We start from the raw sequence: 14,591 nt of genomic DNA on the forward strand, positions 1-14,591 counted from the left end.
GATTATGCTGGAGTTCAACGCGTGGTGGCGGTAGCGCGCTTATTTGGTTAAAAAAAAAAAGAAGAAGAAGAGAACGAAGAAACCGGAAGTGTATGTTGACGCTTTTTTTTTTCCAGTCATAACATCTCCTGAAAAAATAAAAAATATAAATCCTGCGGTCTCTCTTTTAGACATGGAGACGTTTCACTGCCGGGGTTTTTAAAAGGCGAATAACGGCGACTAACTTTGTGCGTGTGTTAAACGGCGGCGAGGGGAGGGGAGGGGGACCGGAGGACGTGATGTAGGCGGCCCGGTTCGGTTTGGAGAGCCCAGTGACCGCGGCACCATGATCCCCGTGTCCCTGCTGGTGGTCGTGATGGCGGGCTGGTGCGCCGTCTATCTGGCCGACACGCTGCTCCGGGTGAATATTTCCCACTTCTTATATTTCTCGTTTTGAACAGGCCGTCTGCATTTATTGTGTGATTTTTTTTTTTTAGCAGCGGCAGGAGAGGCCGTGTAATAAATGTCCATTTATTTATGGTGTCCTCCCATGTCCCCGTCCCCCCCATGTCCCCCCCGGTGAAGACGTTTTTGAGGCTTAAACCAAAAAAAAAAAGAAAATCTGTGAAATGAATGTGAGCAACTGTAGTAGCAGTCTGGTTAAAAATGGTCATTCAGACACCCTCCAAAAAGAAAAGTAATATGACACCGATATGTTTATGATCCCTCCTGGATGTTTTAATTCAGGTTAATTTAACACATGTTCAAATTTGGCTCAAATTTGTGGATACTAAAAAAAAACAACAACAAAAAAAACACCAAAGGAAATCACAGCTTTTCGTTACAACATTACTGTGGATGTAATTTTGTTGTTGTTGTTGTTGTTGTTGTTTCCGTCCTGCAAGACGTCCTCGACGCACCGGATCAGATACGAGTCGTGGCTCGCCAGCCGAGGCTTCATGGTGTCCCCGTTCCACGTGAGATGGCAGACCACCATGTTCAACCGGCTGTTCGCCTACTGCGCCCGCATCAACCCCCGAGCCCTCTACCTGTGGTACGGATTCACGCCGCGTCACCAGAGCGTCGGTCGTCGCAGTGGGAAAGGTCCCGGGTTCGAATCCGGCGTCGGCTTCCCTCCGGGTTCTCCGGCTTCCCTCCGGGTTCTCCGGCTTCCCTCCCGCCGTCCGAAAAACGTGCATCTCGGGTTTAATCGCCGACTCTACAAAATTGCCGTCGGGCGCGAACGAGAGCGTGACTGGTCTTTGTTTGTCCGTCCGTCTCTACGTGTCCAAAGTGAGCTGGGACAGGCTCCCCGTGACCCTGTTCAGGATGAAGCGGGTATCGATGATGGATGTGCGACGCGTCATTATCGCTGCGTAGTTAAAAAATATACCTGATTGACTATATAAACACGTGGTTTAAAAAAAAAATAAAAATAAACCTCCACCGTTCACTCTTCGACTTCCCCAGGTGCGGGCGTTCTTTTCGGCGCCGGCGTTTGTTTTGGTTTATCTCGTTTTATAAAAGTCCGATCTAAACGTCCGTCCTTGCGTCCTGCCTCCAGGTTCAGCAGCGGTCTGGTGTTCGGTATCGCCGCCATGCTGGGATCGGTGGTGCTGCTGGTCAAGACGCTGCAGCAGACGGTCGCCCAGATGACGACGGAAAACCCCCGGGTCGGAGTTCAGCAGGCCCTGCAGGTGGTGGTGCGTTGAGCTTCTTCGGGGTTTTTTTTTGTGTTTTTTTTTTTCATAAGGGCGCCATATCAACTTCATGAGAATTTAAATACGCTTAAGTTTTGCATGCTTCTTCTCTGTGCTCAGGGTTCAGAGATTTAACTTGAAAATGTATACAAATCCTGAGAAAATGAGATGCAGATGCTCCGCCCACCTCTGAGCCTGGTTCTGTCGGAGGTTTCTTCCTGTTAAAAGGGAGTTTTTCTTCCCTTTGTTGGAGGTTTTTCTCCCTTAAAGAGGAGGTTTTTTTCCCCTCTTAGTTTATGTGGGAATTGTTGAATTGTTGGGTTTCTCTGTGTGAATCTATAAAGTTCTGCTGTAAGAACTTTAATGTGTTAAAGTGCCGTGAAATAACCTGTGTTGTGATTTGGGGCTATATAAATAAAATGTAATTGAATTAATGTGAGGACTATAGCACCTCCCCGCTCCTTCCTACCGAGGACCCTCTGCAGGTGATTCATGGGAAGCTATTAGCAGGCCATTTATATCCTGAGACCCTCCCCGAGCCGGGAGCGGCAGAATATAAAAAAAAAAAAAAAAAAAAAATCACGCTCGACGCTGCCAGCGGTAGAAAAAACTGCTGACCAGACAGAAAAACACCACCGCAGCTTCAGCAAAAACACAAAACAATTAATATAAAGAGTGTGTGCAAGGCAACATTTTACAACACGGTTTAAATGTCTTCTTCTTAGAGGATGAAAATACCCTCATTAAAAAAAAGTCGAGCTGTTCTCCCCCCCCCCCCCCGAGGACGAGCTGCTTGTGTTCACGTTGTGTTTGTTGTTCTGCTCTCCGGCGTGTCTGCAGGTCCCGGGCGTCAACCTGCCCACCAGTCAGCTGGCCTACTTCTTCATCGCCCTGCTGCTCAGCGGCATCATACACGAGCTGGGCCACGCCGTGGCAGCACTGAGGTAACACAACGGTTGCACCGTAACGCTGTGGGGTTACCATGAAGACCAGGGGGGCGGGGCGGGCGGGGGGGGGATATTTTTCTGTTTTGGGGACACTATAGGATGAATTTGACAAATAGATCCTACAAGTCGCCCACTTGCGTGTTTTTCAGGAGGTTTCCATGTTTTTCCAGGTTGTTGGATTCTAATTTCACTTCAAAAAGTTTTTTATTTTGCGTATTTAAAATCCCAGACAGGACTATTACGCTGTTATTTTTCACCTCTGGAGTTTCTCCGGTCCACGCCGACGTTAAACGTCTTTGTTTTCTCTTTTGAAATCTCTTGTTGCATCTTTTAACGTGAAATGTGTTTTTGTTTTTTTTCTTTCTCGTCCCGCAGGGAGCAGGTGCGAGTGAACGGCTTCGGGATATTTGTTTTCGTGCTGTATCCCGGTGCGTTCGTGGACCTCTTCACCACTCACCTCAACCTCATATCGCCGACTCAGCAGCTCCGCATCTTCTGTGCTGGTAAAACTCTTTATTTATTTGTTTATCTTCCCCCAATCCAAGTCTGTTCACCAACCCGTTACGGCCGCCAGATTATTTTTGCCAGCTGATGTGATCACGGCTATTAATCAAATTTTATTTTGTCGTTGGCGGGTCACTCCGAGGAGCTTTATGGCGGCTGCATCTCGTCAAATCATTTCACTGCAATTAAGAAGATTAGAGTGTAATGAATTGAAGTGGCGGCAGTTAGTCATGCGTGGACGGGACTGATGTCTGCCATCGTAGGTGAGCAGTAAACTGTGTTTTTCACTGCAGTCTGGTGCAGAAGCGAAGAGCAGGTTTTCGATTTGGAAAGCGGTCGGGTAGCATAACATACAAATTACTGCAGATGCAGTATTTTATGAATCTCACAGAGAAAGAAAGAGACGTTAAAACAAGTCTTTGGTTAAATCGCAGACATAAATCAGTTGAGCCCGCTGTAAAAAGTTCCTGCCTTTGGACAGTATGATGTCACTGTTGGTTCATTCATGCATTAAGTTTGTTTAATAATCGGGTTTATGTTACACACGTGTTGTTTAATGATTTGTTTTGGTTACTTGAGAGAATTTGAATTGTTCTTTGTGTAGATTTTATTTAGTTTGTCTTCACGTTGGAGTCTCTGTCAGTTTCTACTGTTATTCCACATACAAAAAAAAAAACCACATTAAAAGTGCATTGAAAATAGGTTGAAATATTCTCACTGCATTGTCAGATTTTTTTTCTCCACTTTTATTTAAGAAAATAAAACCTTTGACGATCATTAAATGACTATTGGAAGGATATTTTGACATTATTATAGGATATTATTTTGAAAGCTGCCAAATTAATGATGTGGAGTAAAAATGAGTTTTACTAAATACGGTATCTGAGTGGTAAAGTAGAGGTATGAAATACAAAAAAAGAGTTAGAGGACTTCTTCCACCGCTTGGATGATGTTTTTCAGAGGCTGACGATAACGCAGGCTGTCGGATATTTGCAGCCTTTAGAGGGCAGCGATGAGCTGCTGTGAAACCAACCTGCATCTTTAGTGGTGGGAAGAAAAAGCAAAAAAACTCCTCCAGGCTTTTCTTTCAAGAAAGGCAGAGGGAGGGAGGGAGAGAGAGAGAAGGAGGGAGGGAGACAGACAGAGAGATAGAGAGGGAGGGAGAGAGAGAGAGTGAGAGAGAGATGGGGAGGGAGGGAGGGAGATCATCCTCCCATCAGGTGGTGGTGACATAACGGCGTGCTGCGTTTATTTATTTCTCTCTCTGTCTGTCTCCCTGTATGCGGGGGAGGAGGGGGAGGGGGGTTCTGACATAACATGTTTGTTATTTATTCCTGTAAAGAAAGGACATGCAACTTTAATTGTTTGTTTAAAATAACCGATATAAATGCAACTGTTTTTTTTTTGTTTTTTCCTGTATGTCAGAAAATAAAACCCTCTTTTCTTTGATTTAGGACGAAGCACCTTTTTAGAAGTTTCTATTTTCCTCCTTCCAATATTTTCCTCAAAATATCTCCTGACCTGTTTCAGGAATAAAAAAAAAAAAACCCCGCGGTGATTTGACCTCGTCAAGGCGACGAGACGTTTCCGCCCGCGTGTTTTTTTTTTTTCTCCCCCCGGAGGCTGACTCCGAGTCTTCTCGTATAATTGAGATGTCGCAGACGGTTATTTTCTTTAGTGAGCGGTGGTTATCGTTGAGCCACGACATCCTCCAGTCGCAGCACGCGTGGTGAACATGTAAACATGTAAACAGCTGTTTTACACGGAGCGATCCAGACTGTTGATGTTTTAGTTGCTCCCGCCTTCGTGAAAGTTTTCCGCCGTACTTGTGGACTTTGAAAGGAATAAATAGACTTTTTTTTTTATCATCTGATAAAGTGGCGGCACAGCAGAAAAATCAAGAGTTTCTCTTTTAATATCCATTAAAAAACTTCTATAAATGCTTTTATTGCTTGTTTTCTGTTAATACAAAGCTATTTCATCTGTTATTTACATTTCAAGTCGTCTTTTAAGCAGAAATGAAGCTTCTCTACTGTGAATTTTTTTTCTGGTTTTCTTAATTTTCTATGAAGGTAAACTGAATATTTTTTGGGGGGTTTTGGACTGTTAGCTGAACCAAAAGAGACATTTTAAAGCGTCTTGATTAAGCAATCAATAAAAAAAACCAAATAAATCTAGTCGATAATAAAGATTTGCAGCCATGTTAAAGTATAAGTTCCTCATTTTAAAACATATTAAACAGGTTTCCCCCCCCCGTTCATATTTGACGTTGGCAAATCCCTTTAAGATGTTCTCGGGGTCTTTTTTTTTTTTTGCTGTGTTGCTGCAGATCAGCACAGAAACTTAAAGAGTGAAGTTTGTATTTAAACTCGGGAAGATCTCCACTTCATTTGTTCACAGAAGTACGATTCCAGCCGCTGCTGTCGTACGAAAGACCTGAACTATGATGAAACCTGTCGTTTTAAATCAGGGTTTTTGAAAAGTCGGCGCAAAAACAAAACATTCGATTGAATTTGGATTGATTTTTCTTATTTTATTTTTTTTCTCCCTGCAGGTGTGTGGCATAATTTTGTTCTGTGCGTGGCAGCGTTAGCCTTCCTCTTCCTGCTGCCTGTTTTCCTGTTTCCCGTGTACTCCACCGGAGGCGGGGCGCTGGTCACCGAAGTTGTGCAGGTCAGTGCTGTAGCGATATATATAACTTTAAAGGAATAATTCGATTAGTTTGGGAAATAGATTGATTCTCCTTCTTTCTTTTTTTCTCCTCCCCCCTCCCCCGCTGAAAGCAGATCGGTAGCACAGACGTGTCTAATCTGAAGCTTCGGGCAGCAGCAGGATAATTTAATTCAGCTGTAAAGACTGGTTTACATGCACAAACACACAAACGGGATACTTAGAACAAAAACACATGTCCTACCACACACTCGCTGCAGTAAACACACTCAGTGGAGCTCTTTGGCTCGGAGGAGTAAACGCAGGGTGCTTTCACACCTACCTTGTTTGGTCTGAACCAAAATAGCAGGTGTGACAGGAAACTCGAAACCAAAGGACCGACACTCGGTCCCGACCCCACGAGGTGGCCCCGGTCCGGATCGAACTGAACCAAACCACGGATCACACTTTCTGCGTGTCATCTCCCATTAAACAATAGAAGAAGAAGAAGAAAGGAGGAAGAGGAGGAGGAAAAAAATGAGCCGCTGTAGCACACGGAGAGAGAGGGAGGAGTATTTCATTGTAATTTGGTGCGACGAAAGAAATGAAGAAGTCAACTTTATAAAACTGCATAAAATTGTAGACACTTCTTTGAAAATAACGCCACAATAATATTATTGTGACAACAAAATGAATCTCTTCATTTATTTATTAGAATGCCTCTAAAAACTGTGATCGAGGCCCAAAAATCGGCCCCATATTTACAAGTATTATTATAAGTATATTTCCTAGTCCTACATAAAGCCATCATTTTATTTTCAATGAACTTCTATTTTCCATCTTCAACACACACAAACAGCTTTGCTTGTTGACTTTAAGAAAAAAAACCATAGAAAAATCACTAAGTTGTCCTTTTTAAGCTGAAACACTTCAGCCTCCGTTGGGAGTTATTTGTTGAAGTATTCTGTTGCTCAAGAAGTCGCCGGCAGCAGTTGACAAATCAAGACTGTTTTTTATCAGTCCGTGTGTCTTACTCAAGAGTTTCCCAACGACTGCCGGTTTCGTAAAGGATCGAAGCATCAGTCGACCTATTGCCACATTTGAACAGAGTTTTTACTTATTTTTATTTTTTTTTATGTCGTTTTCCAAGGGCTCTGCAGCTGACGGTCCCCGGGGTCTGTCGGTCGGGGACATCGTGACGGGCCTGGAGGACTGTCCCGTCGGGGGAGTGGAGGACTGGACCAGCTGCCTGTCTCACCTCTCTCACACCCCGCAGACCGGATACTGCGTCCCCGTCGCCAGCCTGCAGCCCAGCTGGGCTCACGGACGAGGTGGGTGCAGGAGACGCTACTTCTAATGAAAGAAATACAAATCGTGCTTTATTTCCTCATCCTTGTGTCTCTGAAGGCTTTTTTTTAATTATTATTATTATTCATAATCACTTCACAAATGGCCACATCCCTATTATTAATTTATATTTAATTTGTTTGTTTTTTATTGTTTTTTTTATTGCGTCTTCACTACAATGAGCCGCTTAAAGCTGAAATGAGGTCACACCCACAGAGTAGCTACAGGAGCTCCGATTGGCCAGCTGTCACCTCCTGTGGAAGGTTAGAGCTCAACAGCTGGCCAATCAGAGCTCCTGTTGCTTCTCCGTGGTCTATAATTACTCTAGTGGGACACTTGATTCAGCAATAAAGTCTGAATGGCTTAATTTCTTTTAATTAATATCCCAGAATTTCATTGACAGATCATGAAGTACATTTATTTTGATTCTTGCTCAGTCGTTTTTCAGCCATTTCTTCCATCATTAATACAAAATATTCTGCGAGTCCAGCTTCCTAGATGTGAGGATTTGCTGTTTTGTTTTTTTATTTGACACATGATAATCCGTTAAAAAAAAGATTTAATGTTTTGGTGGTTGGTTGTACAAACATACAAATCAAAGGCATCACTGAGGCTTTTTTTTTCTCATCAGATTCATAGATAATACAAATAATTCGTAGTAGAAGCCTCAGTTTCATCTCAAACAAGATAACAGTTCACGTGGAAAAACAACAGGTTAATGATGTTATCAGCAATCTGCAAGGTCATTTATAAACTAGTATACGATGACGTGCGTGGCACTCTTGTGATTTTTCAACCTGCCATCTGAAAGTCGTGTTTTCAGAGCTTGCGGTACATTTTCAGTCTCCTCCGTTAAATCTTCTTTCTTTCTTTCTTTCTTTCTTTCTTTCTTTCTTTCTTTCTTTCTTTCTTTCTTTCTTTCTTTCTTTCTTTCTTTCTTTCTTTCTTTCTTTCTTTCTTTCTTTCTTTCTTTCTTTCTTTCTCTTGCAGCTTACAAACGTTTGGATGGAACGATGGACTGCTGCAGCAACAACAGCCTGACGGACCTCTGCTTCACCTACATGAAACCACAGGGGAGGAGCAGCAAAGACAGAGAGGTGACACACTGACAGACAGACAGACAGTCAGGAGCTTTTTGTGGCTGATGCATCATGACAGCAGGTCTCCAACCCCTTTCAGACAGTCAGACATATTTATATTCCTTCCTTAATTCCCTTCACTTCCTTTTATTTTTGTTCAGGATCAGAAAAAACTTGAAGCTACAGTGCTGTGCAAAAGTTTTTGCCACTTTGTTTTTAAATGTATTTATCAGTGAACAAAGAGCCGTGTTGTGAGCATCTTTTGTCTTTCAAACAGCACCACTTCTACTTTTTCGCTCCAGTTTTATAAAGGTGTCATCTGTCACAGGAATCCAGGATGTTCACATTATGAGCTGAAGAGGCTCAAATCTGATCTTGTTTTTCCGCCTCGGATCAGATTTTTTTTTTTTAAATGTTTCCCCCCACAGAAGTGTGAGTAAACCACGTGGGACGCTTGCATGATGTATTTCTGGATCCGCTTCATGTCTGATCTCTTGGCTGTCAGGACAGTCACATCCAAATTCATGTGCTTATTTTAATGTCTCAGTTCTGCCCGTCATCAGCCTCTTTGTGCACTGAAGCAGCTGCTTAACAGAGCGGCAGCTTTCACCTTTTGTCCCGTCGTTGTTCTCATCAGCTGTAAACGTGGAACGCTGCCTGATGGGAAGAGGTTCGGATTAACTGGAAGGCATCAAGGCTGTTGACGCTAAACTGATGAATATACATGAAGCTAAACAATTCATTCATTCAAGCTTTATTAATACTCTCGCAGCGATAAGACAAGTTGACCGAGATGAGATCGTAACCACAGTCGAGCTTCTAGTTAAATAATTTACTGTCAGATGAAGGAAGATTAACCTGAAAGATGAATTCAAATCAACAAAAAGATCAAATAAGAAGGTTACATGAGAAGCATTAAATTATAAGTTATGTAGTTTGAGTAGATGAAACAGATTAAAAAGTACAGTTATATCAAACAATTTACAAGTACCGGTTTGGAGATTTAAAATGCAGCTTCAGGAAATTTGTGAACCGAGGAAGTGAATTGATTTTAAGGAGATTCTGTATTTTGTTCCAGGAGTTCAGATGCAAACTAACTAAAGTTTAGAAGCAGACTTTCCCAGATCGGTCATGACGTAGTAAAAGCCACTTGGATAAAGTAAATGTAAAATACAGGAGAAATAATCTTGGTTTATCTTTGCTGCCACATGAAATGATTTTCTACAACAGCTTTTTTATAAACAGGTCGGCGTGAAGGAACAGACGGTGGCGACATAAAAAAACAAACACTCTAAACAAGATGATAGAAATTGTGAATGGGACCAAAGAACAGAAAAACAAACAATAAAAAAAGAAAAGAAAAAGACAACATAGCCATATCAGTTGAGCATTGTTAGAGAGAGCGAGCTCTCCTGGTCTCATTTCCTGTGTTTGGTCTCTTGTCTGCAGTTCGCCTGCATGCCGGTGCGCAAGATGGTGACGGGGACGCAAGTGTGTCGCACCGACGGCGACTGTCCCGCGCACTCCCACGTCTGCGTCACGCCGTCTCTGGAAAACCAGACTCGCTTCATCCGCGTCACGCACCCTCCCAACACGCACATGCTGTTCGTGGGGTATCCGCCGCACCTGCAGCACGCCGGTACGTACGCGCACGTTTTTTTTTTCTTCTTTTTTTTTTTTTGTGTCAATCATTGTGTTTTACTGCCGAGTTTGAAACTGTAGGAAAAAAATAATTAGATAGAGCAAACGTCTGTTGAACATTTGGAGGTTGATTTTGAGTCATGAAATTTTGCATTTTCAGTTTAAAACCTCGAACAAGATACTTTTTGTTTTTTCCCACCCTTTAAGTAAAGCCCTCAGCTTGAATCCCTACCATCCGTGTAATTGCTGTTCACGGTGTTAAGCCGACTCTCCGGGGAAAGAGGCTCGCTGTCTCGTCTGTTTACCTCTAAGACGGATTCATGAAGTGTTGAGTGACCTTCTCCGTCTCCCGTGTCGTCTCTTTTCCAGTCAGTCTGACCAACTTTGTCCCTCGCTTCGGCTTCCTCCACCTCGATCTGCCCGTCTTCTTGGAGACCTTCTGCAAGTATCCTTTGGTGTTTGAAGCGCTCGGATCCAGTCGTTGTCGGGACGTATAAAGACGTGGCTCCAGAGAAGTCGAAGGCTACTCTTGTTACACAAAATTTAAACCAATGCCACTTTCAAAGTTCCCATATTTCACACTTTTTACAGGGTTTCATTTGTAGTCTTTATTTCAGTAAGAAGATATTTGTTGTCATTTTAAGCAACAAAAATTACCTTAATATAGTCGTATTATTATTATTATTATTATTATTATTATTATCTCCTCTTCTCTCCTCTCTTAAGCTTCTCTGTGGAACTCTACCAACAACATATTTTCAGGTGGTTAATATACCCATCCATTTTCTACTACTTGTCGAGGTACCAGTTGCGCCTCTTTAATTAATTATATCATTATGAATTATTGTTTTATACCACCGGAAAATAATAAATAATAGATTATTCTAGGCCACGCTGTGCCTGCTGGCTTTCCATCTTGCTTTCAAGCTTTGGCTGCCGAACTAGTATTAAATAGAACTCTATATGGTTATAAATATAAATAAATGCAAAGTTAGATAAATAATTCAAGAAAATATTTTTGTTTAGATGTCAAAATGATATCGTCACGTCAACAAATCCACATTAATTCTGTATTTCTGTATGAAACGTGTCTGTGAACGGCCGCTTTGTTCGTCCTGAGCCGCGCCGCCCTCTCAGATACGTGGTTTCCCTCTCCGGCGCGTTAGCGGTCGTCAACTCCGTGCCGTGCTTCGCCCTGGACGGCCAGTGGATGCTGAACGCCCTGCTGGAGGCCACGCTGGTTTCCGTGGTGACAGACCGTCAGAAGCGCGAGCTGATCGGCTTCTTCCTGCTGCTGGCGGGCAGCGCCCTGCTGGCGGCCAACGTGGCGCTGGGCCTGTGGATGGTCACGGCGCGGTAGCAGGTAAATGAAACGACGCCCACGCGGGACTGAGAGACGCCGTCTCGGGACGTGTGGACCGTTTAAACTGTGATCACGCGCTGGGACTGACCGCGCCACCCAGCCGCACAACCTCCTGCTTTTTCTGGAGACTGATGCCTTTTGATCCGTTACTGGACCTCCTTGGAAATATACGACGACTTTCTTCCACCGCGTTGCCGCCACAGATACAAAAAAAAAAAAAAAAAAAAAAAAAAAGCACACATATGAAGTAAATAATGCACTGACCCACGTTGACTGTTTACAAAGACCGCACACATTTTACTATCCGTCTTGCGTTTGTGTTTTAAAGTCTGAGCGGGGAAAAAACATCTTGGATTGTTTTTTTGTTGTTTTGATTCTAAAATGTTGTTTGTTCCCGTTTCAACAGGACGGCGTGTGTCTTGACTAAATGAATCCAGTGCGTCTTGTCTTTGGACAAACAAAATGAAAAAAAAAACGAAAAAAAACAACAACTTTAAAAAGCCTTCATTTTCTCGCTGAACGAACGCATGGCAATATCTTGACCTTCTCCTCATCACTGCTGGGAAAAAAAAATGTTCTACCTAATTTTCATGTTCACGCAAACACATGAATTATTCAGCGGACTAAAAGGACTTCTGTCTGTTTCAGCTTTGTTTGACGGTGGGTCAAATCCTGCACATGTATTCAGTCCAATCAAGTGTCTTTCTCTTCCTCGGGCATTGCGGCAGGAAAAAGGACTTTCTTTATTTCTTTATCGTCGTTTTTATTCTCTCGGCCTCACACTGTCTGCGACCTGGTGGTAAATGTTGATTTGTCAAAATTGTGGAATAAAGGACTGATTTTCATTTAAATGCTCTTTTTCAAGCTGGTTAATTAGTGAATTAGTTTTATTCCCCGTTTTGGTTATTTTTGCTAGTTTTTGTTTTTGGCCTGTCACAGACGCTCATTTTACCTTTTGATTGACGTTGTGTGTTAAGTGTTTTCCCCTCGTTTTACTTTACACCCAGTGGAAAATACTCGACTACATTTTTCTGCCATAGTAGTTGGATTATTGTTTATCTACAGACAAAAAAGTGATCAGTATATAAACCATGACGTATTTTTCCAGATATAAAGTAGTGAACATGAGCTCCACTACTTCTACATGCTGCTGACATGTTTAAGCATTACAATAGAACAAGATCAATAAGTAGAGCAAAACAAACAACCAAAAGAACAATATAATGTTAAATAATACAAACATTGTCAATAATAGACTTTATTTATCAACTACTTTATACTTTATTTGCATTAAAAACAAAGTGCCTCACAGAAAAATCATACATAAAATAAAACAATAAAGTCAGGACACTAAAAGGAAAGAGAACTAAAGAAATCCCAAAACATTCATGAAAAATAGAATTAAAAGTAAAAAAAAAAAGAGAAATTATTGTGATTTAAAACTTTAGAAACTGTCTTTTTGCATTATAATAGTTTAATTAATTTTTGACGTTTCTTTTTTTTTGTACACGAGGCCTCTGATAGGTCACCGGCAGCGGGAGACGAAGCACTCCGACCTTTGACAGTAGTGATACGATAGCTTTTCCGAAAGTACTCCGGTAAAAGTTCACGCCAGGGTTGAATAAGTGGGAAAAGGGTCTGGTGTTGGCAGCACCTTTTCTAATTTTACACCCGACATCTTCCCGGCACATTGTCTTCCCCCAGACGCTTCAACAAAAAGCACACGGGCTCTCCGCTTTTAGCGACGGCTCCAAACCGCCGTGACGCTTTCTCCGCGTCGTCGAGGAGTCGTGCGGTGATTACGCTTCCCGAGTGTGTGAGCGAAGGCGGATGACGCCTTGTAATTTGGAAGGGTGTTTCCCGCAGACGTGTAAATACCGAAACGGCCTTCGGCCCGGGCCGCGGAGGTGTGTTTACCGGAGATGAGCACGCGCCTCCGTCAGCAGGTTGGAGTCGGTGCCTTTTCAGGGACTTTCATCGTAATTAGCGCAGCGCGTGGGAGGACGGGGTCGTGTCGGGTCGGGTCGGGTACATTCACCGCAGAACTCGGCGTCCTTGATGTTTGTGCGTTCGGGGGTTCGGATAAGGCGCCTCTAAGATCGATGTTCTCTTTTCCAATCTCTGCAGGTGGATTCGCTCGTATCCTCTTACACTTGTGTGTCTGTTGCTTATCTCGCTGCCTTCGACAGCCCGGAGGGATGTTTGGGTACACAGACATGGGAGGATGAAGAGGAAGGGAGGCAACGGGGAACAGAGGAGGCATGCTCTCTGGGCTGTCTGCCTCGTGTTGAGAAAGCGGGGTTCAACTCTTGCGATTTGAATGCTCAAATTCAGCTCGAACACGGATAAAGACGAGTACTTTCTCATGATCATCGATATCCCACTTGCTGGTTGCTAGGGGATCAAATACTTATTTCCAACAATCAAATGCAAATCAGTTTATAACTTTTATATGATGTGATTTTCTGGATTAAAAAAAAAATTGTTTTTTTTATTCTGCTTCTGTTAAAATAAACCTACCATTACAATTTTAGACCGTTCATTTCTTTGTCAGTGGGCAAACTTACAAAATCGACGAGGGATCAAATAATTATTTCCTTCACTGTGTAGTCTATGGTTCTGCCTCATTTGCTCTTTACACAAACTGTTTAGCTCGAACGTGATTGGTCGATACAACTCCAACTCCGAACGGTGACCAAAACGTTTCCCGTAACAAACTTTTGTCCCATTGCCACAGATTCGGTGTTGTAGATATCTTGAGTGTGGAGATTTACTCGATTGCCGAGGGGCTAAAAAAATTAGAGGCTGAAACGGGAGCAGGACCAATCGGAACGTGAGAAAAGGGGTCCCACTTGAGATTTTAAACAATGAGATGTAAACAGGACACGAGTGATTGTGAGTCGCAGTGGTGAACAATGGTATTGTGGTCTGCACTTCTGCTTGATGAATGGGTGTTTTTAGTGCCACAGGAAGTCACGACTATATAAGGGCTCTGTGGCCGACGCCCCCAAACCCTAATTGGCACGTGCAGAAAGACTTCTGACCGCAGCCACGGGGTGAGGTGTGGGGGTGTTTAGAGGCCAAAAAACACAGGAGCTGTGGTGTCACCGTCCTCGCCACCTCACGGCCTTCGAAGGAAAGAAGAACGTAGCACCTGATGTGTTTTTACAGGCATCATCATCATCATCATCATCATCATCGGATTAATCTATTGTAATCGCCGTCGTGTGCAATTTGGTTCTGGTCCGCTGACTGTCTGATCTGATAAACGTTTTGGAGCAGAGCACCCCCGAGATTAAACACCGCGTTTCACATGTACGCTGACGCCCTTAACGAGCGCTGCCTGCTGCTTAATGCTTCACAGACGCACTCGCAGATCAGG

At 43.1% G+C, this 14,591-nt stretch overlaps 1 protein-coding gene across 2 annotated transcripts; it reads left to right on the forward strand.

Annotated features, from left to right (window-relative positions):
- The first annotated feature begins 114 nt into the window (after window positions 1-114).
- mbtps2 (membrane-bound transcription factor peptidase, site 2) lies at window positions 115-13,697 on the forward strand. Of its 2 annotated transcripts, XM_069696427.1 has the most exons (12): window positions 115-400; window positions 885-1,033; window positions 1,544-1,682; window positions 2,520-2,623; window positions 3,002-3,129; window positions 5,685-5,803; window positions 6,930-7,110; window positions 8,117-8,223; window positions 9,655-9,844; window positions 10,216-10,291; window positions 10,984-11,209; window positions 13,337-13,697. In XM_069696427.1, the coding sequence occupies exons 1-11, from the start codon at window positions 326-328 to the stop codon at window positions 11,204-11,206; spliced, it is 1,491 nt and encodes a 496-aa protein (XP_069552528.1). In that variant the 5' UTR covers window positions 115-325; the 3' UTR covers window positions 11,207-11,209; window positions 13,337-13,697. The 2 variants fall into 2 exon arrangements, with proteins under 2 accessions (XP_069552528.1, XP_069552526.1); XM_069696425.1 differs by lacking the exon at window positions 13,337-13,697 and having other exon boundaries at window positions 116-400; window positions 10,984-12,060.
- The last annotated feature ends 894 nt before the right edge of the window (window positions 13,698-14,591 follow it).

This window comes from Brachyistius frenatus, unplaced genomic scaffold, assembly GCF_029030835.1.
Source record: "Brachyistius frenatus isolate BFR_SWC_R1_liver_20210118 unplaced genomic scaffold, ASM2903083v1 Contig_21, whole genome shotgun sequence".
Taxonomy (NCBI): domain Eukaryota; kingdom Metazoa; phylum Chordata; class Actinopteri; family Embiotocidae; genus Brachyistius; species Brachyistius frenatus.

Bases quoted from the DNA above. Each gene is read 5' to 3' on its own strand.
- mbtps2 (XM_069696427.1), top strand. From the start codon at position 326: ATGATCCCCGTGTCCCTGCTGGTGGTCGTGATGGCGGGCTGGTGCGCC. The intron at 7,111-8,116 runs GTGGGTGCAGGA...TTTCTCTTGCAG, and splicing joins CAGCTGGGCTCACGGACGAG to CTTACAAACGTTTGGATGGA. The intron at 9,845-10,215 runs GTACGTACGCGC...TCTCTTTTCCAG, and splicing joins GCCGCACCTGCAGCACGCCG to TCAGTCTGACCAACTTTGTC.